The following is a 25863-nucleotide window of genomic DNA, read 5'->3' as shown; positions in this document are numbered from 1 at the left end:
AGGCCACGGGGAGGACATGGGCCGGGGGTCGACGGCGGGACAGGCGAGAATGAGGCATGGTGAGGAGGTTAGTGGCAGAGGAGCAGAGTGTGTGGGCTGTGCTGTAGGAGAGAAGGGAGGTGAGGTAGGAAGGGGCGAGGTGATGGACAGCCTTGAGGCCGAGAGTGAGGAGTTTTTGCTTGATGCGCAGGTTGACTGGTAGCCACTGGAGATTTTTGAGGAGGGGAGTACCATGCCCAGAGCGTTTCTACACAAAGATGATCCGGGCAGCAGCGTGAAGTACAGACTGAAGCAGGGAGAGACAGGAGGATGGGAGATCAGAGAGGAGGCTGATGCAGTAATCCAGTCGGGATAGGATGAGAGATTGAACCAGCCAGGTCACGGTTTGGATGGAGAGGAAAGGGCGGATCTTGGTGATGTTGCGGAGGTGAGACCGGCAGGATTTGGTGACGGATTGGATGTGGGGGGTGAACGGTTAAATAGAGGTGGCCAAAATGAGAGAAAGTAAATTTAACTGCTAAATTTTGGAGAGTTAACTACAAAGACAACGAATAGCTTTCAAAAATGAACTAGAAGAAATGGTTTAAGTTACCTGCTTATGCAGCTTGACTAGGTTTTTTTCACTTGGGTAGCTGTTATGCTTTTCATCGAAGTCTTCATAATCATCCATATTCCTACCCATTTTTTCCTGATACTCTGTAGGACACTAACAGAAAAGAGTGAAAAATGATGCAGTGAAAGCAATATTATGCACATTACCATATTTTCAGAAGCTAAAGCTTTTGCAAAATCATTTTCATAACTTGCCCCATTTTTAGCCTCCTTGCCCTGATCATTTCTGATCATTTGACTCAGTCCAAAAAATTATATTTGGAAAAGATGAAGAAAATCTTCATTCAATTATTTTTGAATAATAAAACCCTTGCCCTACTTCTAAAATTCAAACCATTAACATATGGTAGCCAAAAAAACCCCCAAAACAAACAAAAAAATAATAATTCTACTCCTGAATGGCAGGAAATGCTTTCAACTCCAAACCAATTTAACTTAACACTGGAAACTTGCATGAATATCAAAGCTGCTGTTTGAGTTTGAAAATACAACATTTCAAATGAACCTGGTTTGCTGAGTACATGATAATGAAACCGTTTTGAATTTGGGGGTGAACAGCCGTTCGTTCATCATGGATGTAATTTTCCACTTGTATTTATGATTCAAATTTACTCCAACCCTTTTTAATTAGATTCTCCATCACAGCCACATTGGTCACCTTCTGCCCATCATCTCCACTATATAACAAGTTCTTCACAGCAGGAAATGGCTGGGTAGAATTCCCCATGTCCCTCAATTGCCCCAGTTGCTCTGTACACAATAGAGACTCTATAAAGTTGATAGTGATCCATTCAAATATAAACTGCTCGAGGGCAGGGTCCTGGGCATCTTGAGCATCTACTACAGTGCTCCACACGCAGAGGACCTTCAGAAAATACTCACGATCAGTTTTTTGCGTGTCCTTTGCCACTACTGGGCATACGTGCGTCTAAACTATACAGAAATACATACGAACACAGCTAAAGTCCTGTCCCTTTCATTATGTCCACCCAAAAGTACCACTTTGGCTCAGTGGAAAGAGCCCGGGCTTTGGAGTCAGGGGTCATGGGTTCAAATCCCGGCCCCGCCAACTGTCAGCTGTGTGACTTTGGGCAGGTCACTTAACATCTCTGGGCCTCAGTTACCTCATCTGCAAAATGGGGATTAAGACTGTGAGCCCCCCTAGGACAACCTCATCACCTTGTAACCTCCCCGGCGATTAGAACAGTGCTTTGCACATAGTAAGCGCTTAATAAATGCCATTATTATTATTATCATTATTGCTTAAATTGATGATCCAAGAATACGGGATAGGAGCGTGCTTTAGAGATCATTTAGTCCATCGCCCTGTCTCCACGATCGATGACACTGGAGACGATCTTGGGAATTCTGGTAATACAGTGCTCTGCACACAGTAAGTGCTCAATAAATACGATTGAATGAATGGTACTCCCCCCCACCCCACCCAAGCAAGCCATCCAGGGTGACTACAGGAGAATCCTCACTGGCGGGGGATTAGGAAACACTGTGGTAACCTTAAGAACATTCAGTTTTCGGAAGGTCCTGGACTCATTAACGCAAAGCACTTTCCCTGGCTACCTACTGCTGCTTGGAATCATTTTAAAGCTTCATTATATTGCTAATTCCCTGGTGAATGGCACAATAATTAAGAAGAGCAGTGCTTTGAAGCTGCAACTTTATCAAAGCGAACGTTCATAAGAGAATGTGAGCCTTGATGAGCTCCTCGTATAACTAGGCCCAGGCTAAGTGGATATCAATTTATTCTGAATGACACATCATTTGAACTCAATTCTACTCCAGCTGACTAAAGACCCTATTGTTCTTCAATAAAGACAGAGTACTACTCAACCTGACCCTGGCTGTTTCCAAGGCTAAGAAAGCCCAGGCTGGCCTTTTTTTTTTTTTTATTGAATCTGTTAGGCACTTACCATGTGCCGGGTACTGGACTAAGTGCTGGGGTAGTTTCATTCATTTAATCGCATTTATTGAGCACACAGTAGCACTAGATTGGGAGGGAGTCATCTCTGCAGACAACAGCAATGCTCTCCAAGGCCATCCACCTTACTGACCTAGCCAGCATCGTTTCCTCTCTCTCCCACTCACCCCTCTCACCTGCTGGCCCAGACAAGAATATTAAGAGCAATGAACACCTGGACAGTTATAAGAAATAATAATGAAGGTATTTGCTACGCGCTTACTATGTGCAAAGCACTGTTCTAAGCGCTGGAGCCCTGGTTCTAAGCGCTGGAATGTCTTTCTAACTGCCATTCATTCAGGTTCTTCCATATTGATCTCCAGGGTGGAACTGAATTGGCATTAGCACAGATATACAAGCTAATTATGCTGAACACTGTCCATTTACCCCATGGAGCTCACAATCTTCATCCCCACTTTACAGATGAGGGAACTGAGGCACAGAGAAGTGAAGTGACTTACCCACGGTCACACGGCAGACAAGTGGAGCTAGAATTAGAACCCAGTCACTATCTCCGTTTGGGAAATTCAAGAGCCTGCTGGTATATGGTGTATCGACCCTAGGTCACAAAGGACTCTTTGATGGCCAAGAAGGGTGAGGCAGCCATAATGAGCCCACTGTTGGGTAGGGACTGTCTCTATATGTTGCCAACTTGTACTTCCCAAGCGCTTAGTACAGTGCTCTGCACACAGTAAGCGCTCAATAAAGACGATTGATTGATTGATTAATGCTGACCCGGACTGGCCCCGGCCCTGCCTCCCGGGCAGGAGTGATCTCTGGAGAGGGGCTGCTCTGGGAGCGGGGAATAATAATAATAATCATGGCATTTGTTAAGCGCTTACTACGTGCAAAGCACCGTTCTAAGTGCTGGGGGGGATACAATGTGATCAAGTTGACCCACGTAGGGCTCACAGTCTTAATCCCCATTTTTGCAGATGGGGTAACTGAGGCTCAGAGAAGTTAAGTGACTTGCCCAAAGTCACACAGCCGACTTGTGGTGGAGCCGGGATTCGAACCCACGCCCTCTGCCTCCAAAGCCCGGGCTCTTTCCACTGGGCCACGGCTGCTCACTCGTAAACTATCCGTTCAGGCCGGGGCGGTCTGAGGGGGTAGCAATGGGGCGGACTTTCTAGTCAGCGTCGCTCAGGGGCTGGCATATCCCCCTGTCGCTACACCCAAGGTGCCAGAGCAGGACGAGACTAGAATATTAAGAACAATGAACACTTGGACCGTCATAATAAATGTCTTTCTAACTGCCATTCATTCAGGTTCTTCCATACTGATCTCCAAGGTGGAACTGAATTGGCATTAGCACGGATACAGCTGATATTTTACACCAAAGGAACACACTTCAAATAAGCAACCATTCATTCATTCAATTGTATTTATTGAGCGCTTACTGTGCGCGGAGCACTGTACTAAGCGCTTGGGAAGTACAAGTTGGCAACATATAGAGACAGTCCCTACCCAACAGTGGGCTCACAGTCTGGAAAGCTGTTCCACGTAAGTCTGACAGAGTTCAGCGCTACTTGAGGAAAAACACCTTTACATTCTACGTCCCTTTGCTCCTTAGTGCCATATAGGCAGAGATGGCTATGTATATGTATAACTATATATAGAAAGAGAAAGAGAAAGAGAGAACACTGATAATGTTTTTTGTGGAGCCTAGCATTTACAAGAAAATGTGGAAACCACATAATGAGGCACAAAACTGAATTACTCTCTATGGCAATTTAACCACTTACCTTTTTTAATATGGTATCGATACATTTTCTTAAAGGGTGGTTGTACTTGATGCTATCATTCACTTTACGAACCTCCTGAAAAATAAATTTTTTTAAAGAATCTAAATGCGTTTAAATTTCTTTAAATCAATAAGCTATAGCACAGATAAAAGTGTACTAGAAGGCACATATTCAAGTTCCTTTACAAGCCACACTCTTTAAGAAGTTATCAATAAAGCGCTCTCTCCTGAATGCCACTGCTCTCTTAAAACAAGTTAGAACTGCACCTGGCACCAATACGACTTTTTATTCTCAAATTCCGACAGGGTGAAACTTCTAGCTTTTTTATCCCACAACCTTGTAGGTACAGTCCAAATTGTGACCTGAATTTTTCAGCTGGGCAAACGAAATCACTTTCTAAGATTAAAGCTCAGTGACTTAAACTCTAATTTAACAAGTCATTCAAAGTTTCTCCTTACTTGCTGGAGTAACAAGAGGTGACAGTTTGGAGGAGAAATCCTCTCTGGAGAGAGCTCCAGCCCCTAGTCATTTTCCGCTACGGAGTGAGGTTCCCGGGATGGAAAATTCTTTGGCTCCTGAGATATTACGGCCAAGAGAAACATAGGCCTGAGTGTGAACTACTGTGCCATCTGGCCGGCGAGGCCTTCTAAATCATCTTAAACACCGCAGGAGAGACTCTGATGATTCTGAAAGGCAAAAATCCCCGTGGCATGCCAATCTCACCCACATAACCCTTAAAGCTCTCAAAGATATTGTTGGCAGAATATGCACTCTCTTCACAGGGGGACACGGACTGTGTCTCACCTGATTATCTTCTACCTACCCCAAGGCCTAGTATAGGGCCCGGCGCACAAATAAATGTAATCATTTATTATTACTACCCTTCCAGCGTAGAAATGCTTTTTTATAACTCAAGGAAGTCTGCTCACCTCCATAATATCCTCTAAATTCTCTTCTGCATCAGCTTTCTCGGTCATCAGTTTAGCAGCCTTGAAATACGTCTTCATGAGTAGGTAACCCCGCTTGGCTCCATTCCAGTGAGAGCGAGGAATTTCCACCAAGCCGTACCCCAAAAGTAACACGAGGAGGAAAAGACCCCACGTATTGGCGGCAGCTATCCCAATTGTTTGAAGTTGGTTCCTAGAGTTGGGGAAACAAAGCCAAGGCAAAACAGAAAAACCAAAAACACAAGAATGCAATCAGGTTCATATCTGTGCAATTTTAACAACTATTTATGCTGAAGCTGTTCCGACCAATCTACGAATTAACCACGATAAACGGATGGTACAGGATAAACAATCCGTAACTACGGTGGCAAACTGTGTGACTGGTGAACCTTCAGCATCTAGCCTAGGGAAGACCACGTCTCCCAGCAGCTCCTACCTGCACTTCTAATCAGCCAGTCTGGAAAAGTCCTATTTTCCAGAATCCCCGCATCGCACATTTGGGGCACACCACTGCTCTTCAAGGTCCTTCCTCTTCTTCGCGCCACACCTTTCCTTGCACCGCTCACTCGCAATGAAAAAGCTGGTGGGGGATGTGCTCTCTGGGAAGCAGCACATTTTCAAATCCGCTACTGCCACCTATTAATATTTTGCTGACAGGATTTACTTACGTAATCTGTTAGGGTTTTGTTTAATAGATATTAAAGCGTTTAGATTTTCAGTTCTTAGATCAATGACTACAAGAGTTTTCACACAATACCACAGACGGGAGCCACCCCCGCCACTAGCAGCATCCTTAGTTTGACTGCTAACTTGGATCATTCTGAAAAACGTCAGTTGCCAACTTCAAATCCGGAGCAAGCGGGAGGTCATGCAAAGCAGAAGGATGGACCTGACCGCTTTACTGCTTTACATCCACAACCACCGCCACCACACTCTGCCCTGAGGATGGGCTAGTCTGTAAACCCCATGCGGGGCAAGGATCAACCCCAGCATCAGAACAGTGCTTGGCACACAGTAACCTCGTTGTGGGCAGGAAATTGGCTGTTCTATTATTGTACTGTACTCTCCCAAGTGCTCCGCATTCGCTCGTTTAATCGTATTTATTGAGCACTTACTGTGTGCAGAGCACTGCACCAGGCACTTGGAAAGTACAATTCGGTAACAGATAGACAATCCCTACCCAACAACAGGCTCACGGTCTAGAAGGGGGGAGACAGAAAACAAAACAAGTAGACAGGCAAATATATACAGGTGATTAGTACCAATAAATAGAATTAGAGAGTTGTACCTGTACACCCCAGTGTTGCGGGGTGGCGTTGGGGGTCAGGGGCGGGAGATCTGAGGGAGGGAGTGGGGGCGATGGGGAGGGGGGATCAGATGAGAAGAGGGGAATCAGTGTGGGAGAAAAGGGGGCTCACACTAAGCACTCAATAAATATGACTGACTGACCATAAAACACCATAATGGATATGCCACTAACTCTTAGGGCAGTAACCCAGTGCTTAGAACAGTGCTTTGCACATAGTAAGCGCTTAATAAATGCCATCATTAAATTAATGATGGCCCTTAGTATAATCACTGGCACCTTTCACAGAAGGCTCCAACTGGGAGAGCAATTAAGGACAGTAATATTGCCCTCATGCAAAGGCAATATTCCTTAACCTATGCAAAATTTTCCGAACAAGATGAACTTGCTTCCAAGTGATCAACCAAGTGCTTTGCAAGGCATCCCCCCGGATAACTTCCTTAGTTACCTAGGAGCCTTGGTCGAACAGCTACGTGAAACTTTCGGTGCCGGCAAAGACGACGAAGAATACCACACTGATGAGCTAAAACTGGAAGTCTGTGTTATAACATTTGCTCTTGGCCACACCAATTACGATTCAGTGTCTTGGTCTGTAAAATGTCTTTGTGATATAGGATAGGGGACTTCCCAGCAGGCCTGCCATTTTGCCTGGTATATCGGTGTCCGGCAGCACTGGTGGCTCTATATCTGGATTCTTCTTCTAAGACCGGAGGGGTCTCTCTAGAAATCTTGGCATAGTTTGTCTTGCTTTCCTCCTAAGGTTCTGCCATCAGGTTGTTGTGGAGGCCTTAGCCACAGGCTACAGTGGGGAGCAGGCAGAAGTAGAGTGTGGCCCCCAGTCCCTTGATATCCTAGGATCTGAGGCCTTGGATTACCCCTGTTCACCTCATGCTCATCGGGACTTTGAAGCCCCAACCACCCACGAGAGGAGGGAAAAGCTGGCTTGTGGAATTTTGAGAAAAAGTATAATAAAACATTATGCTGAAACTTAAAAAAAAATGCTCCATGATCATGAGAATGAGGCGAGGAGGGAAGTGGCCCTGGCACCTCTCTCTCTCTCTCTCTCTCTATTCTCATTCATTTATACTGACTGAACGCTTACCGTGTGCAGAGAACACTGTACTACGTGCTCAGGAGAGTAACAATAAACAGACACATTTCCCGCCCACAACAAGCTCCACTTTTTGAGTTCGGGGACTCTTTTTAAATCTAACTGTAATTTCCCAAGCTGCCTGTAAAAGTTCTCTGTAAAATGGAGGTGCCCCCAAACCTGTGGTGATCACTTTATGGACCACATTTTTACTGGTGAAGTAATTACATCAGAGAGTGTTAGATAAAAACAGAGCTAGGAACATGCCCGTTAATTCACTTGTACTGTCCTTTCCCAAGCGCTCAATGCAGTGCACCGCACACAGCAAATGGCCAATAAATACCGCTGTCTGACAAATGCTGGCAATGATCATTCTCTTGTCTTACCACTCAAGGTGCAAATTCGGGTTTACAGCCACATATATTAAAAATGCTCCAAAAATCAGCAAATAGGTGCCGTAATAGATTGCATTCTCAATCAGTGCTGTTTTGATCTTTCCAGTTATGGAAAACCCGCCCGATCTTGCATACGACTGCATGAAAGGTAGCAGAATCCTAGGACAAAAGAGAAAGGTAAAAAATGACGTTTCCCTTCCAAGCTCAAGATGGCAGAATTGACTTCCCTACGGTTGTTTAATTCTCATATTCTGAAATGAAAAGCACAGCCCCTCCTAGAAGCAAGCACCACTAATAATAATTATAGTATTTGTTAAGCGCTTACTATGTGCCAAGCACTGTTCTAAGCACTGGGGTAGATACAAGGTGATCATGTTGTCCCACGTGGGGCTCACAGTCTTAATCCCCATTTTACAGATGAGGTAACTGAGGCATGGAGAATAATAATAATAATGGCATTTATTAAGCGCTTACTATGTGCATAACACTGTTCTAAGCGCTGGGGAGGTTACAAGGTAATCAGGTTGCCCCACAGGGGGCTCACAGTCTTAATCCCCATTTTATAGATGAGGTAACTGAGGCACGGAGAAGTTAAGTGACTTGCCCAAAGTCACACAGCTGATAAGTGGCGGAGCCGGGATTAGAACCCATGACCTCTGACTCCCAAGCCCGTGCTCTTTCCACTGAGCCACGCTGCTTCCCCACTTGGAAAATCATCATCATCATCAATCGTATTTATTGAGCGCTTACTGTGTGCAGAGCACTGTACTAAGCGCTTGGGAAGTACAAGTTGGCAACATATAGAGACGGTCCCTACCCAGCAGTGGGCTCACAGAATCTGGAATCTGGTGCCCGATGTAGTACTTCTATTTATTCTGATGACTTGACACCTGCCCACATGTTTTGTTTTGTTTTCTGTCTCCCCCTTCTAGGCTGTGAGCCCGTTGTTGGGTAGGGACCGCCTCTATACGTTGCCAACTTGTCCTTCCCAAGCGCTTAGTCCAGTGCTCTGCACACAGTAAGCGCTCAATAAATATGATCGGATGAATGAATGAATTAGGATTTGGAACTGGGCATCGGTTAAGGTTCTTTGAGGGCAGAGGCCCAGATCTTTACCTTCTCTGTGACCCCTACGGAGCCTCGCCCGGCTGCCCCTCAGGTAATCCGCGGGATGGGCCGAAGGAGGGCCAAACTGTCTCTTCCTCCTTCCCGTTTTCTGTTCCTCCCGCGTCGCTTCCCAGAATCTTACAGCGGCAGTGTCATCGGCAACTAAAATGCCCAATGGCTTCAGTTTGGGTTGGGAAGGAAATGCTGCAGCTGCCACCCAGCGCTCCAAAGGGCTCTGTCTGCCCGGAGCTTCCACTCCCTGATGCCATTTCCAACAGCACCTCAAGCACAAGATCAAGCGCTTAGTACAGTGCTCTGCACACAGTAAGCGCTCGATAAATACGACTGATTGATTGACAAGATGGCACTTCCAGGGAGTGGCTGACACGGTGTTCTGATGCCCGGCTTTTTCGGTATGCAGCTTATTTTTGACTCGGTCCATAGCTCTACCAACACCTACATTTTAAAATATGCAGAAATGGCAACTGCTGTCACCGGGCCTGGTGGCAAGTTCTAGTCCCAGCTCCATTCATTCATTCAATCGTATTTCTGGAGCGCTTACTGTGTGCAGAGCACTGTACTAAGCGCTTGGGAAGTACGCGTTGGCAACATATGGAGACGGTCCCTACCCAACATTCATTCATTCATTCAATCGTATTTATTGCGCGCTTATGGTGTGCACAGCACTGTACTAAGCGCTTGGGAAGTACATGTTGGCAACATATGGAGACGGTCCCTACCCAACGGTGGGCTCACAGTCTAGAAGGGGGAGACGGAGAACAAAACAAATCGTATTAACAAAATAAAATAAATAGAACAGATATGTACAAATAAAATAGAGTAATAAATACGTACAAACAGATATACATACATATACAGCTCCACCACTTGCCTGCTGTGGGGCTTCTCTGTGTCTCAGTTTCCTCATCCGTAAAATGGGGATTTGATGCCTGTTCTCCCTTTCTCTTAGATCATGCGCCCTATGGGGGACAGGGACTCTGTCTGACCTGATTATCTTTTATCTACTCCAGACCTTAGTACAGTGCTTGGCACAGAGTAAGTGCTTAACACTCATTCAATTCATTCATTCAGTTGTATTTATTGAGTGCTTACTGTGTGCAGAGCACTGTACTAAGTGCTTGGAAAGTACAGAGAAGCAGCGTGGCTCACTGGAAAGAGCACGGGCTTTGGACTCAGAGGCCATGGGTTCAAATCCTGGCTCTGCCAGTTGTCAGCTGTGTCTCTCTGGGCAAGTCACTTAACTTCTCTGCGCTTCAGTTACCTCATCTGTAAAATGGGAATTAAGACTGTGAGCCCCTTGTGGGACAACCTGATTGCCCTGTAACCTCCCCAGCGCTTAGAACGTGTTCTGCACATAGTAAGTGCTTAATAAATGCCATCATTATTATTATTATTACAGTTCAGCAACAGAGACAATCCCTACCCAACAACGGGCTCACAGTCTAGAAGGGGGAGACAGAACAAAACAAAACAAGTAGACAGCTGTCAATATCATCAGAACAAATAGAATTATAGCTATATAGCTATATGTATGTGTGCATATATACACGTGTATATATATATATGCACACATACACATAGCTATATAGCTATAATTCTATCTATACATATATATATATACACACATGTATTTATGTATATATATGCACACATACATATAGCTACACATATATATATGTACAACATCACACATCAAATCCTACTGCGCTAAATCCCCAGATCGGCCTTCTTTCTCGCGCAAGAACTGACACGGGGAGGAGGAGTGGGAGAAAAACGGCCAGGGCGGCTCTTCCCCGAGAAGCGAACCCAGGTCTCCTTCCGCCCGCTGCTCCTGTTTGGGTGGGAACAACGGGCAACCACCCTCAAGTGCTTAACAGTAAAGCAATGATACGTGCTTCGTGAGTGTGAGAGCTTGGGAGAGTACAATACGATACATTTGGAAGACATGATCCCTTCCCTCTAGGATCTTACGGTCTAGTGGTTTGGAGGAGACAATCATTAAAATAAATTACCAGACACGGGTTAGGGTTCATGAAAAATTTTTAGAAGGCTGTAAAGATTCTTTAATTTTTTTTTTTTTATAAGAGAAGTGCTATCCTTGCTCTCCAGCCACCACTTACCATGTTAAGAACTGTGATGTCCAATAAACCACCCGCCAGAAAACTGGCATGATCCCATTAGGGATGTAACTCCAAGGCTTAAGGCATGACTGCTCTCTGCAAAACACAAATCAATCAATCAATCAATCAATGGTATTTAAGTGCTTGGGAGAGTGCAATACAACAGACAGGTTAGACATGCTCCCTGCCCACAAAGAGCTTACAGTCTAGGGGGAGATAAACATTAATATAAATAAATTACAGACATCAACCTAAAAGCTACGGGCTGATGAAGTAGGAAGGGTGACTATCATGTACTTAAAGGGTATGGGAGAGTGCAATACAACAGACGGGTTAGACATGCTCCCTGCCCACAGAGAGCTTACAGTCTAGGGGGAGATAAACATTAATATAAATAAATTACAGACATCTACCTAAAGCTACGGGCTGATGAAGTGGGAAGGGTGACTATCATGTACTTCAAGGGGTCCAAGTGCACAGGCATAAACACCAACTCAATGCAGCATACCGTCACTTTAAAAGAAAACTCTGTACACCCAGTTCTCATAAAGTGCACATTTCCTCTACGTGCTGTATCCAAACAGGTTCTCATTGTAGACCAATATTCCGTACTTCCCTCACAATGTTCCAGCAAAAACATGCGGTGAAAATCCCACATAACAGACTGTGTAAGGGTCCGCGTAATTCAGGCCAGACTGGGGAGTCCCACGTCAGTTCTTTTCAGTCACGCAGACCCCCCTAGTAGGTGGCATCCTCTCTGGGCTCAAATGACACTTATATCTAGTAGTCCAGAAAGAATCCAAACAGGAGCTCTTCAACAGGTTAACCGCTAAAACAAGTGGGGCATATTTTTTGTTCGCCTGCCACTTTTGTATCCCTTCCATGACAAACACTATGCAAATCACTTCCAAGAATGTTCCTCTTCACTAAGAACATACCAGGTCCAGAATAAAATAGATTTTAGCCGCCTAGAGTGCTTAGAATTCCTATAATAACAGTTAATTCTGCACCGAAACAATGCAAGCTGAAATTTCTTGAGGGCAGGCATGGGTCTTTTCATTCATTCTTTCAATCGTATTTATTGTGCGCTGTGTGCAGAGCATTGTACCAAGCGCTTGGGAGAGTACAATATAACAATAAACAGACATGTTCCCTGCCCACAAGGAGCTTACAGTCTGCCGGGGGGTGGGGAGGAGAGACAGACATTAATATAAATAAATAAATTGCAGATATGTACGTAAGTGCTGCGGCAAGAACATCAACTGACAGTATTCCATTTCTTAAGCATCTGTGGACACAGCATGTGGACTAAGCACTTGGGAGAATACAGCAGATATGACAGACTGAACTTACAGGATCCCCGACTTCCAGGCCTTACGGGGGGGCTAAAGAAATTAATTAACAGCTAGGAGGAAGACTACAGCCAATTCATGATAAAATATTTACGGGGAAAATTTCCTTTCTCAGTTACAACGGTATTAGAAGGAAAGGGGATAGTGATAGGATATGGAAGACGGGTACAAAACTGCCTCGGGCAGCTGGGTATACAGCAGTGTTTATGTAGCGCAGAGATGCTGAAGAAGTTGGGGGGGCGGAGGAAGGTATAACCTGAAAAGATTAGCGATTAAATGGGGAGGGCTTTTTTTCTTTTGTATTCATTAAGCGCTTACTTTGGGCCGAGCACTGTACTGAGCGCTTGGGAAAGTGCAATGCAACCCAATTAGCAGAAACGTTCCCTGCCCATAACGAGGTTACGGACTAGAGGAGAGAGAGGTGATGTCAAAAGGCTCCCAAGATGGGGAGAGCAGTGGTTGGAAGGATTTGAAGTGGGAAGGAGTTCCTGGCAAAGTGAAAGGTGTGAGCAGGACGTGGGTGGAGGGAAAGATGAGAACGAGACTCAGTGAGTGGGTTAATTTGAGAATAATAATGATGGTATTTGTTAAGCGCTTACTATGTGCACAGCACTGTCCTAAGCGCTGGGGAGCTTACGAGGTGGTCCCACGGGGGGGCTCACAGTTTTAATCCCCATTTTACAGAGGAGGTAACTGAGGCCCAGAGAAGTAAAGTGACCTGCCCCAAGTCACACGGCTGACAGTTGGCAGAGCCGGGATTTGAACCCATGACCTCTGACTCCAAAGCCCGGGCTCCTTCCACTGAGCCACGCTGTTTCTCCAGAGTATATCAATCAATCAATCAATCAATCAAATCAATCGTATTTATTGAGCGCTTACTATGTGCAGAGCACTGTACTAAGCGCTTGGGAAGTACAAATTGGCAACACATAGAGACAGTCCCTACCCAACAGTGGGCTCACATTCTAAAAGGGGGAGACAGAGAACAGAACCAAACATACCAACAAAATAAAATAAATAGGAAAGAAATGTACAAGTAAAATAAATAAATAAATAAATAAATAGAGTAATAAATATGTACAACCATATATACATATATACAGGTGCTGTGGGGAAGGGAAGGAGGTAAGATGGGGGGATGGAGAGGGGGACGAGGGGGAGAGGAAGGAAGGGGCTCAGTGCTCAGTATATGAGCAGAGATCTAGTGTAAAACAGTGTCTTTAGAGGTGATTATGATCAGGAGTTTCTTTCCTACTTGATACGGAAGTGTACATACAGGAATCAATCAATCAATCATATTTATTGAGCGCTTACTATGTGCAGAGCACTGTACTAAGTGTAGAGAGACATGTACCAAACACCTTGTAGTAAGAAAGCTCCTCCTACTTAAGCTGGGCGACAAGGACTATGGCCAGAATGCTTAGCTGGATTTACAACAGAATTTTACACATAGTAAGCACTCACCGAATACCGTAACAATACCCTAAGCAGAAGCATGTGGTACACGTGGAAAGAAAACGAATCGGTACGGCTTAATGAAAACAGCCTCGAGGGCAGAGGACCTGGGATCTAGTCCTGGCTCTACCACTTACCTGCTGTGTGACCTTGGGCACGCTACTTAACTTCTCTGTGTCTCAATTCCCTCATCTGCAGAAAAACAGATGCAATATCTGTTCTCCTTCCCACTTATATTGTGAACTCCACTCGGGAGCCGATCGTACAGCGTGCCGACCGACTCGGAAGCACTGAACTCTTATAGAGCATGATGCTGTGCACACAGTCGGCACTCAAATTCTACTGACTGAAGGGAAAAGGAAGGTTCAACGACAAACTGCTTAAGAAAGAGGAGGCTGCAGTGAAAGGTCATGGGGGCATTAAACCAGAATCACATCGGTCCACGGAAAACTCGCGCCTGGTACAGCCACCTCAACTCCCTTTGGCACTCATGAATACAAAGCGGCACTTTGCCAGAGAAAAAAGCCAAAATACTATATTTGAAAACTGGAAAGACAGTGCTTTTATCATATGTGGCCAAGACCCTAGTACAGTGCGGTGTACACAATAGCTACTGAATATATGATGTTGTTCTTGCCTGTCCCGCCATCAACCCCCGACCCACGTCCTTCCCCTGGCCTGGAATGCCCTCCCTCCACACATTCATTCATTCATTCATTCAATCGTATTTATTGAGCGCTTACTGTGTGCAGAGCACTGTACTAAGCGCTTGGGAAGTACAAGTTGGCAACATATAGAGACGGTCCCTACCCAACAGTGGGCACACATCCGCCAAGCTGGCTCTCTTCCTCCCTTCAAAGCCCTACTGAGAGCTCACCTCCTCCAGGAGGCCTTCCCACACTGAGCCCCCTTTTTCCTCTCCTCCTCTCCATCCCCCAACCCTACCTCCTTCCTCTCCCCACAGCACTTGTGTATATATTTGTACAGATTTATTACTCTATTTATTTTACTTACAAATATTTACTATTCTATTTATTTTGTTAATGATGTATATATAGCTTTAATTCTATTTGTTCTGACGACTTTGACACCCGTCTACATGTTTTGTTTTGTTGTCTGTCTCCCCCTTCTAGACTGTGAGCCCGTTGTTGGGTAGGGACCGTCTCGATATGTTGCCAACTTGTACTTCCCAAGCGCTTAGTACAGTGCTCTGCATACAGTAAGCTGTGTGAACTGAACAACTGAATGAATGACTGAATGAGGAGGAATGCACACCTGACTAATAAGGAAAAAAAAATCCCTCCTACTACCAATGAAAACTACTTCCTTGGCTCTGCGTGTGTATAAAAGTAAGCTCTGAACAGAAAACAAATTTCTTTTAACTTTCCTCCATGACAATTACAGTAAAATAATTACCTTGGAGCAGGAGCTGGAGTGGTACTATTGTTGTTTTCTGCAGGGCTAGAATTGGCAGCATGTTTGCACCGATTGTATATTGTCTACAACGTGAAAATACATTTGTCAAAAATGGAGAGCTGTCATAAAAGTTTAAGCGCTTGCCAAAACAATTACGTTTTAAAAATGATTATTCCATTTGAAGTTTCAACAGATAAGCAGTGCCGTTATAAGTGGGAAAAAAACCATTTTGTACTTACGTGGAAATACATTTGTCAAAAATGGAGAGCTGTCATAAAAGTTTAAGCGCTTGCCAAAACAATTACGTTTTAAAAATGATTATTCCATTTGAAGTTTTCAACAGATAAGCAGTGCCGTTACAAGTGGGAAAAAAAAACATTTTGTACTTACGTGAAAATACATTTGTCAAAAATGGAGAGCTGTCATAAAAGTTTAAGCGCTTGCCAAAACAATTACATTTTAAAAATGATTATTCCATTTGAAGTTTTCAACAGATAAGCAGTGCCGTTATAAGTGGGAAAAAAAACATTTTGTACTTAACACGTACAACAACGAAACAAAATTTGTGCTCTTACCGTACTAACGTCCAGAGGCAATATGAAGACTATGAGAAAGCAGAGATACCAGGCCAACAGTGTTGCCAAAATCACAAGCCTATGCTGCTTCTTAAAGTCTCCATATCGATGAAGTATGAACAAAGCCAGGAAAAAAACAAAGACTATCTCAATCCCCAAAGCCGCACCGCTCATTATTAGTGTTCACTCCGGCCAGGTGATGCAACTCATTCATGGAAGAGCACCTCAGCTGTTGATAGGAAAGAAAAAAAAGGGATTATCAGCGACTGAAATGTACATTTTAAGACATACTAGTAGGGCTAGAAAGCTGAAAACGCCAAGCAGGGTTTAGAAATTTCAAGAAGCACTACCTCAAAGGCGTTCTGCTCTAACCACTAGATGAGATAAGCGGACAGGACGGTCTAGTGGAAAGAAGTTCTGGGACTCGGGAGGTCCGGCACCTAGCCCCATCTCTGCCACTGTCCTCCTGGCTGACCTCAGGCAAGGCCCTTAATAACATGCAATTTTGGTATTTGTTCAAAAGTGCTGTTCTAAAGAATGGGTAGATACGTGACAATCTGGTCAGACACAGTCCCTTGTTCAACACGGGGCTCACAGCCTAAGTAGGATGGAGAACAGGTTTTGAAACCTCATTTTACCGACGACCGTCTCTATACGTTGCCGACTTGCACTTCCCAAGCGCTTAGTACAGTGCTCTGCACACAGTAAGCGCTCAATAAAGACGACTGAATGAATGAATGATGATGATGATAATAATCATAGTAATAATGGTCTTTGTTAAGTGCTTTCTATGTGTCCAGCACTTATTAAGCGCTGGGATAGGTACAAGTTAATTGCACACAAGTCCCTGGTCCCCCATGAGGCCCATATTCTAAATGAGATAACAATAATAATGATGGTATTTGTTAAGCGCTTACTATGTGCCAAACGCTGTTCTAAACGTTGGGGGAGATACAAGTTTATCAGGTTGTCCCAAGTGGGGCTCACCATCTTAATCCCCGTTTTACAGATGAGGTAACTGAGGCACAGAGAAGTGACTTGCTCAGGGTCACACAGCTGACAAGTGGCAGGGGCGGGATTAGAACCCACGACCTCTGACTCCCAAGCCCGGGCTCTTTCCACTAAGCCACGCTGCTTCCTACAGATGAGGAAACGGAAGCAGACATCCTCTCAAGTCTCGGTTTCCTCATAATAATAATAATAATAATGGCATTTATTAAGTGCTTACTATGTGCAAAGCACTGTTCTAAGCGCTGGGGAGATTACAATCAATTAATCAATCATATTTATTGAGTGCTTACTGTGTGATCAGGTTGTCCCACGGGGGGCTCACAGTCTTAATCCCCATTTTTACAGATGATGGGGCCCGCAGTTTTAATCCCCGTTTTACAGATGAAGTAACTGACTGAGGCACAGAGAAGTTAAGTGACTCGCCCAAGGTCACACAGCAGTTAAGTGGTGGGGCTTGGATTAGAACTCATGACCTCTGACTCTCAAGCCCGTCCTCTTTCCACTGAGCCACGCTGCTTCTCTATTATCTGTGAAATGGATGCATATTACCTCCCGGGATATTGTGAAGTCAAAGTGAGGTAAGTGATGTGGAAGTTTGGGGGGAAAAATGTAAGTGCTACACAAAAAAAACGGTATCATTCCATTTAATTGAGGGCTTGGGTCCGGCCATGCAGGAACAACTGTCCTGAGGCTTGGGGGCCTGACAACCTGTGGGTTAGTTATTCGTCAGTTAACCTACTAGTCAATTATTCTACAGTTCAGAGAATTTCCACGGCACCACTGTGGAAGCTCTTGGGCGCCTTATGTCTACACTGTTACTCTCCACCTTCTACATTCAATCATTCAATCGCATTTATTGAGCGCTTACTGTGTGCAGAGCACTTGGGAAGTACAAGTTGGCATCATATAGAGACGGTCCCTACCCGACAGTGGGCTCACAGTCTAGAAGGGGGAGACAGAGAACAAAACATATTAACAAAATAAAATAAACAGAATAAATATGTACAAATAAAATAGAGTAATAAATACGTACAAACATATATGTATATATACAGGTGCTGTAGGGAGGGGAAGGAGGTAAGGCGGGGGGGATGGGGAGGGGAACAGAAGCTCTTCTATTGTTCTCTACATCATCATCATCAATCGTATTTATTGAGCGCTTACTATGTGCAGAGCATTGTACTAGGCGCTTGGGAAATACAAATTGGCAACACATAGAGACAGTCCCTACCCAACAGTGGGCTCACAGTCTAAAAATCTTGATCCCCAATCTACAATCTCGAAGGTAAGCTTGGAGTCTAAAGTTCCCTAAAATAGGGGATGGGAAAAGGGCAAGGAGTGCTGCCCTTATCTTTAAGCGTGAAATCCCCCCTAAAATGGTCAATAATAACGCTGACTGAGAGCCTAGGGTGAGCAGAACATCGCACTGGAACCAGTGTGATCTAGTGGAAAGATCACAGGCCTCGGCTTTATTCCCGGCTCTGCCATTTACCTGCTGTGTGACCTCGGGCAGGTAACTTCACTTCTCTGGGCCTGTTTCCTCACCCGTAAAAGGGGACTTAAATCCTATTCCCTCCTACTTAGAATGGAACTTGTACTTCCCAAGCGCTTAGTACAGTGCTGTGCACACAGTAAGCGCTCAATACGACTGAATATATGACAGAGACTGGGTCCAACCTGACTACCATTTATCTATCCTAGAGCTTAATACAGTATTAAGCCCCTAATAATCAGGTACCATTAAAAAAAAAAAAGAAGCTTACACTATGGATCTTACAATCTTCCATCTAGATTATTTTTCTTTAAATACACACTCGTGCTTATTTAATTTTGATACAGAAATTAACATTCCAGAATACATTAGTAACATTTTGAAAGATTAAGAAGTTGAAAGATGCTGGGGGGAAAAAATCTGATAGAAGAAATTAAGATGTCTAATGGCATCCGCTTTAGCATGGCTGTACTATGGAAAATAGCTACCATCTAATGGCATCTGCTTAGCATGGCTGTACTATGGAAAATAGCTACCATCTCACGGCATCCGCCTAGTATGGCTAACAGTGCTTGGCACATAGTAAGCGCTTAACAAATACTAACATTATTATACTGTGTAAAAAAAAAAAAAAAGCTGCCAGCTGGCCCATCACTGCCTCTGAGCCCTGTAATCAATCAACAGCATTTAGTGCGCACTTACTGTACATCGTAAAGGCCAAGTACAACTGAGTAAAGACACCGTCCCTACCCTCAGGGAACCTGCAATCTAATACTAATTCAAGCGCTTAGTACAGTGCTCTGCACATAGTAAGCGCTCAATAAATACGATTGATGATAATACAGAAACAGACACTACCTATGGAGAAGCAGACAGATACAAGCCACTCACACACGGTGGAGAAAGAAGAAACATAAGCTTGTCCTCTAGACCGTAAGCTTGCTGTGGGCAGGGGATGTGTCTGTTATATTGTTATATTGAACTTTCCCAAGCACTTAGTACAGTGCTCTGCACACAGTAAGTGCTCAATAGCTTACTGACTGACTGGTTGCTGCAGGACGGAAGGGCAAACATCATCAATCGTATTTATTGAGCGCTTACTGTGTGCAGAGCACCGTACTAAGCGCTTGGGAAGTACAAGTTGGCAACAGATAGAGACAGTCCCTACCCAACAGTGGGCTCACAGTCTAAAATATAAAGATGTGCAAGTGGAAGCTATGCATAAGCACTTTGGGCAGGTGTGCAGTTGCCATTCCCCAGGGCCGAGGTTCTGCCAAAAATTTCATTAGAGGCTCAATGTAGAAAAGGGTATGAGGACACCCACCTGTGACCTTGCTGACAGCGGCAGGAACTTTCCATGGAAAACACCGTAGTCTTCCAGAAAACTACTCCGAACCACCGAGGCGGCCCCATTCCCAACTCGCCCAGAAGAACGCAGGCTAAATTCTGGGCGATGGGAAGAGTAGGTCACTGGGTGCTCCTTCTACTTGGAGCACAGTCATCCTACCTACATACTCCACATGCATCCCACACTGACTGACACGCACAAACACACCTCTCAAATACTTTCCCACAGAGTCATTTTCAGAACCGGAGTGATCGGGCAGCCTGGGGACGGGAGCCAGCCCTGGTAACGTGAGCGGCAGGCAGGAATCCCAGCCCTGGATTCAGCCAGGCGGCGGTGGCTGTTGCGTGGAAAACCCGCCACAGAGGTAGCAACACCACTAACTGGTGGATTCCTTGCGCTGGATCCTGCAGGATCCATGATAGGATTTCGGCAGAACCAGTGATACACTGGTAGGAGGTAGGAGAGGTGCCCTCTGAGCTGAAGAGCTCTCTGAGAGCCTGGCTGGTGGGCCGAGTGAAGAAGTACTCTATTTATTTATTTATTTTACTTGTACCTATCTATTCTACTTATTTTATTTTGTTAGTATGTTTGGTTTTGTTCTCTGTCTCCCCCTTTTAGACTGTGAGCCCACTGCTGGGTAGGGACTGTCTCTATATGTTGCCAATTTGTACTTCCCGAGCGCTTAGTACAGTGCTCTGCACATAGTAAGCGCTCAATAAATACGATCGATGATGATGACTAACTGAAGGGGTTAGGGGACCTCAAAGGAGGAGACGGTTGGAGAGGAAGGGGGGGCCCAGAGAAGGGGAATGAGGCAGAACTACATAACCTGGGTGAAGACGGGGTTATTCTTTGAGTAATCCTTGAACCCGAAGACCCAAGTACAACCGATAGTACCATGAGGACATACAGATTTTATCAGCAATTCCTATCCTAGTCGTTCAGTTTCAGTGGCCTAGACCAGAGGGATGGAGAGCTACCACAGCTTTGGCCTAAAAGACCCAAGCACTAAGTACAGTAGGGGGCTGTTATTTCAGGAGAAGCATCATCTTCCTCCTGAAATATTAAAGTGCGCTACAATCAATTATGACAGAACATACAGTGAGTCCACAGTCCACTTAACAACCCTCCCCGCCCTATCAGTGTTTTGTTTACTTGGCAAAATGATCTCACTACTCCTTGAAATGTGTTCTAGGAGCACTATTTCAAAATTTGCACGGTAAATAGGAGCTTGTGGGGATCACGGCCAACACTTCTAGTCACTTGAAGGAAATCGCTGGTACAAATTTACTGCCCGTATTCAATAAGACCATTTTTCAAATGCTACTGTCTGCTACAAAGCTCTCACGCGTCAAGTGCCGATCTGAACGCCCTGCGAAAAAACAGGTCTTTTGTTTTTCAAGGGTTGTTATGTGACATTGTTAATATTGACTGCCAAGCCCCCCGTTCCACGTGGACGAGGAAGACATCCGCCTTTGATCAGTGAGTACACAGTCTTGTGCAGCACTGCCAACTCAGGTTACTGCTACTCCATGAACACCAAGGCAGGCACCCCAATGCCCTCCTTTAATCAGTCATGGAAAAGAGAAGGGGTGGGCTTTGTCACCTTTCCACTGGTTTGTTTCCCGCTGAAGCCCGGCACGCCCCTGAAGAGGGGCCGGCCCCAAGCTGCCCAGAGGACCGGAGCCGTTTAGGTGGGCACTGCAGGACGAGGAGGGCTCGGCTTCCTGGTTGGGCCCCGGCCATACACCCCTAAGACCACCAGAGAAGGCAGGGAATGTGTTACACTGTGTTGTACCCTCCCAAGCACTTAGTACGGTGCTCTGCACACAGTAAGCGCTCAATAAATACCACTGATTGACTGACCCCCCCCCTTTTATCGCATCTTGCAACTACCCCAGCGCTTAGTACGGTGCTTGACAGACAGTAAGCATTTAACAAATATATCATTATTATTACCATTCTTTTTTCTTCTTTAGACTGTGAGCCCACTGTTGGGTAGGGACTGTCTCTATATGTTGCCAACTTGTACTTCCCAAGCGCTTAGTACAGTGCTCTGCACACAGTAAGCGCTCAGTAAATACGATTGATTGATTAAATACGATTGATTGATTCTTTCTATGCATCCTGTCAGGATCATACTTATCTTCTACCCCGTCCGACGAGGCCTGGCATTCTGGTGGCCTTTTTGGCTGTGGCCACACGTCCAAGTTCGAACACTTCACAGTCATCTGCAAACTTGGAGGTCTCACTGCATGTCTCACACATCATTTCTGCAGATGCTAAATAAAACTCACCCCAATATGGATGAAAGGGAAGATCCTACTACTACACTTCTCCACCCCCAAAAATAGTTGTCTCCTTACCTTTTGTTTCCAATCATTTATTCAGTTTCTTTCTAGGACTGAACGGTTTCCCTACTTCTCTCGGCAGGGATCCTTTCGAAAGATCTATTCTTATGAGCAGCCCACAATCCACGCAGCCGAGGGACGACCCTAGACTGTTTGCTGAATGATCTCAGCATTTTATTTTATTTTTATTTTGTTGGTATGTTTGGGTTTGTTCTCTGTCTCCCCCTTTTAGACTGTGAGCCCACTGTTGGGTAGGGACTGTCTCTGTATGTTGCCAACTTGTACTTCCCAAGTGCTTAGTCCAGTGCTCTGCACACAGTAAGCGCTCAATAAATACGATTGATGATGAGGAGGAGGAGGTAAAACCTGCCCCCAAGATGACATTATGCCCAATCACTGCCGGCAAGTCAACTCCCCCTTATAGACTGTGAGTCTGTTGTTGGGTAGGGACCGTCGCTATATGTTGCTGACTTGTACTTCCCAAGTGCTTAGTACAGTGCTCAGCACACAGCAAGTGCTCAGTAAATACGACTGACTGAATGAATGAATGAACTCCCTCCCTGCTCCTTCCCACCCTCCCCTGTTCCCAGCACCTTTCTTGCCCTACATCCACCTCTCCCGTCCCTTCCCAACACCCTGGGATTTTTTTCTCTTTTTTTAAAGTAACCATAAGGAGAATTGCTGCTTCCTCGCTCCCTCTACTGACTTGTAGCCCCTTAAATACGATTGATTGATTGATTGATTGATTGATTCTCCCCAACCCAGCCGAAGGCAAGGGAGACAAGATTGGACCGGAGCAGGATGGCGACGGTGGCATGGTCCCTTCCCAAAGCACTGCCAACCCCCACCCCACATCTCCCAGCCCATTCCTAGCCGTGTTCACGTGGCTTCGGCCGAGGTAGGAAAAGGAGAACGGCAGGGGCAAGGGAGGTGGTGGCTTTGCCGCTTCAGACAGTTTAAAACAAGAAAAAAGAACTGGTGCAGGGGCAGAGAGGTGGAACAGGGGATATAGGAGCAGAGCCTGGGATGAGGGGAAAAGAGTCGGAAAAGCTGCTGGCAACAGGGGAGAAGGACGCAAGGGGAGGGGAAGAAGGGGCAGAAAGGAATTCACGGGGTCATTTTAACTATAGCAATAATTCTATTTATTCTGACGGTTTTGACACCTGTCTGCATGTTTTGTTTTGTCGTCTGTCTCCTCCTCCTAGACCGTGAGCCCGTTGTTGGATAGGGACCGTCTCTATCTGTTGCCGACTTGTACTTCCCAAGCGCTCAGTACAGTAAGCGGTCAATAAATATGATTAAATGGATGAATGAATGAATGAACGCATCTGTAGGCCTCAGCTGTCACACTGGGACTGGTTCCGGAATCCACCCTAACTACACGTAGTTCTCTGGACAAATGTACTTGAAGATCCAACCATTCATGACGCAAACATATCTCCTAGGAGCGTAACCTGGTTTTCCCGGGTGGGGGGAGTGGGTATTAGTGTATTAGAGAAGCAGCGTGGCTCAGTGGAAAGAGCCCGGGCTTTGGAGTCAGAGGTCACGGGTTCAAATCCCAGCTCCGCCAACTGTCAGCTGTGTGACTTTGGGCCAGTCACTTCACTTCTCTGGGCCTCGGTTACCTCATCTGGAAAATGAGGATGAAGACTGTGAGCCCCCCGTGGGACAACCTGATCGCCTTGTAACCTTCCCAGCGCTTAGAACAGTGCTTTGCACATAGTAAGCGCTTAATAAATGCCATCATTATTATTATTACTACACACAGGGTGCCCCTCCAGTCGGTAAATGAAGAGGCTAACGGTCAAGAGTAACGATCAACAAATCCCAGCCCCGGAGCGACTGTCCAGCCAAGGGAGAACCATTAACTTGGATGAAGGGCTCCTTCGGAAGAAAGGTCCATATCCCCTCAACTGCCCTGGAGAGATGACTCCATCACCAGTTTCCTGATAATCTCCAATTCGTCTGTGACGATGGAGCTTTCTATCGCGGATGACAGACGAGGCTCACCCTTCGATACTTCAGGGCTGAAAACCAGAGAGAAAGCTCACTGTAGGCAGGGAACGCGTCTGCCGGCTCTTTTGTGTTGTCCTCTCCCACGCTGAATCCGGTGCTCTGCGCACAGTAAGTGCTCAGTCAATACCACCGATTGATGATGGAAGACTTGATTATTTCGAGAGTGGTTTGCTGGGTCGTGGAGTGACCCAAGAGAAGAGGTGGGCAAGGTTGCAGGACACTGCAAAGAACATTCATTCATTCAATCGTACTTATTGGGCGCTTACTGTGTGCAGAGCACTGGACTAAGCGCTTGGGAAGTACAAGTCGGCAACATATAGAGACGGTCCCTACCCAACAACGGGCTCACATATATGTATATATGTTTGTACATATTACTCTATTTATTTATTTTATTTGTACATATCTATTCTATTTATTTTATTAGTATGTTCGGTTTTGTTCTCTGTCTCCCCCTTTTAGACTGTGAGCCCACTGTTGGGTAGGGACTGTCTCTCTATGTTGCCAATTTGTACTTCCCAAGCGCTTAGTACAGTGCTCTGCACATAGTAAGCGCTCAATAAATACAATTGATGATGATGATGATGATGAAGGGGGAGACAGACAACAAAACACGCAAGCGTTCTTTATACGCAGGCCACATTTTGAATGCCACAGAGTCCAGCGCTTAGTACAGCGCCTGGCACATAGTAAGCGCTTAAGATATACCAGTTCTTATTAATCAGTCGTATTTATTGAGCGCTTACTGTGTGCAGAGTACTGTACTAAGCACTTATTATTGTTATTATTAATGTTGCAATTTTCAGAGTCCGCGATCCTTCAAGAACTTTGGGAAGGTGGTGAGAGGCTGGGCCGGGTGCTCCTGGACTCATTCATTCATTCATTCAATCGTACTTATTGAGCGCTCACTGTGTGCAGAGCACTGTACTAAGCGCTTGGGAAGTACAAATTGGCAACAAGTGACTCAAGTGATGAAAAAAAGGCAAGGAATGAATTGTTCTACTCTGCTCTTGTTGTTTTTAACTTTGTTTAGTGCTTCCCTATGGGTCTGTCTGTTTTCCACACTTTCGTACTGTGAATTTGGCAGCCCTTTCACATATGAACGATCGAGGCTGGGGGCGCGGATGCTTTGTCCTGAGTTTCAAAGCCTGCCTGGTAGCAATTTCGTCCTCCAAGGCAAAGGGCAGCCCATTCCACACCCCTTCTCAACAGCTTGCAACAAGGATCTGGACTTCCGACAAGAGTTGCTGCCTGGCTGTGAGCTATTTCAACAAGCCTTGAGATAACGCAGGCGAGGGAGCGGGTCATGAAAGCACCTACGATGTCCTTCTGCTGTAGTTTTAAACTGGAATTGCCACGATTTAATCTTTCTGGAGGCCTCTTGAGGTTCAGAGAGCCTGTGTGAAACGCTATCTACATATCTCCCCAGGACTTAGGGGACTGGCTGCAGAATTGACTTTTTCTGGACAGCCGATGATTAATTACGGTCAAGTGGCCACAAGGAAATTTCAAGCCGCAGGTTGCTGGAA

At 45.3% G+C, this 25863-nt stretch overlaps 1 protein-coding gene across 2 annotated transcripts in view; it reads right to left on the bottom strand.

The window, feature by feature from the left end:
- The window catches only part of LMBRD2 (LMBR1 domain containing 2), a 68852-nt gene that overhangs the window by 17582 nt on the left and 25407 nt on the right, over nucleotides 1-25863 (bottom strand). For both annotated transcript variants that reach the window (XM_038743849.1, XM_038743850.1), the window contains exons 2-8: nucleotides 16117-16345; nucleotides 15542-15624; nucleotides 11319-11414; nucleotides 8062-8229; nucleotides 5262-5472; nucleotides 4333-4407; nucleotides 593-706 (exon numbers count right to left, since the gene is read on the bottom strand). In XM_038743849.1, the coding sequence (XP_038599777.1) occupies nucleotides 593-706; nucleotides 4333-4407; nucleotides 5262-5472; nucleotides 8062-8229; nucleotides 11319-11414; nucleotides 15542-15624; nucleotides 16117-16290 (921 nt within the window). In that variant the 5' untranslated portion in view covers nucleotides 16291-16345. The remainder of the gene's footprint in view (nucleotides 1-592; nucleotides 707-4332; nucleotides 4408-5261; nucleotides 5473-8061; nucleotides 8230-11318; nucleotides 11415-15541; nucleotides 15625-16116; nucleotides 16346-25863) is intronic.

This window comes from Tachyglossus aculeatus, chromosome 3 (genome assembly GCF_015852505.1).
Source record: "Tachyglossus aculeatus isolate mTacAcu1 chromosome 3, mTacAcu1.pri, whole genome shotgun sequence".
Taxonomy (NCBI): Eukaryota; Metazoa; Chordata; class Mammalia; order Monotremata; family Tachyglossidae; genus Tachyglossus; species Tachyglossus aculeatus.
Note: the sequence above shows the minus strand (reverse complement) of the source record. Positions and strands in the feature narration are given on the sequence as shown.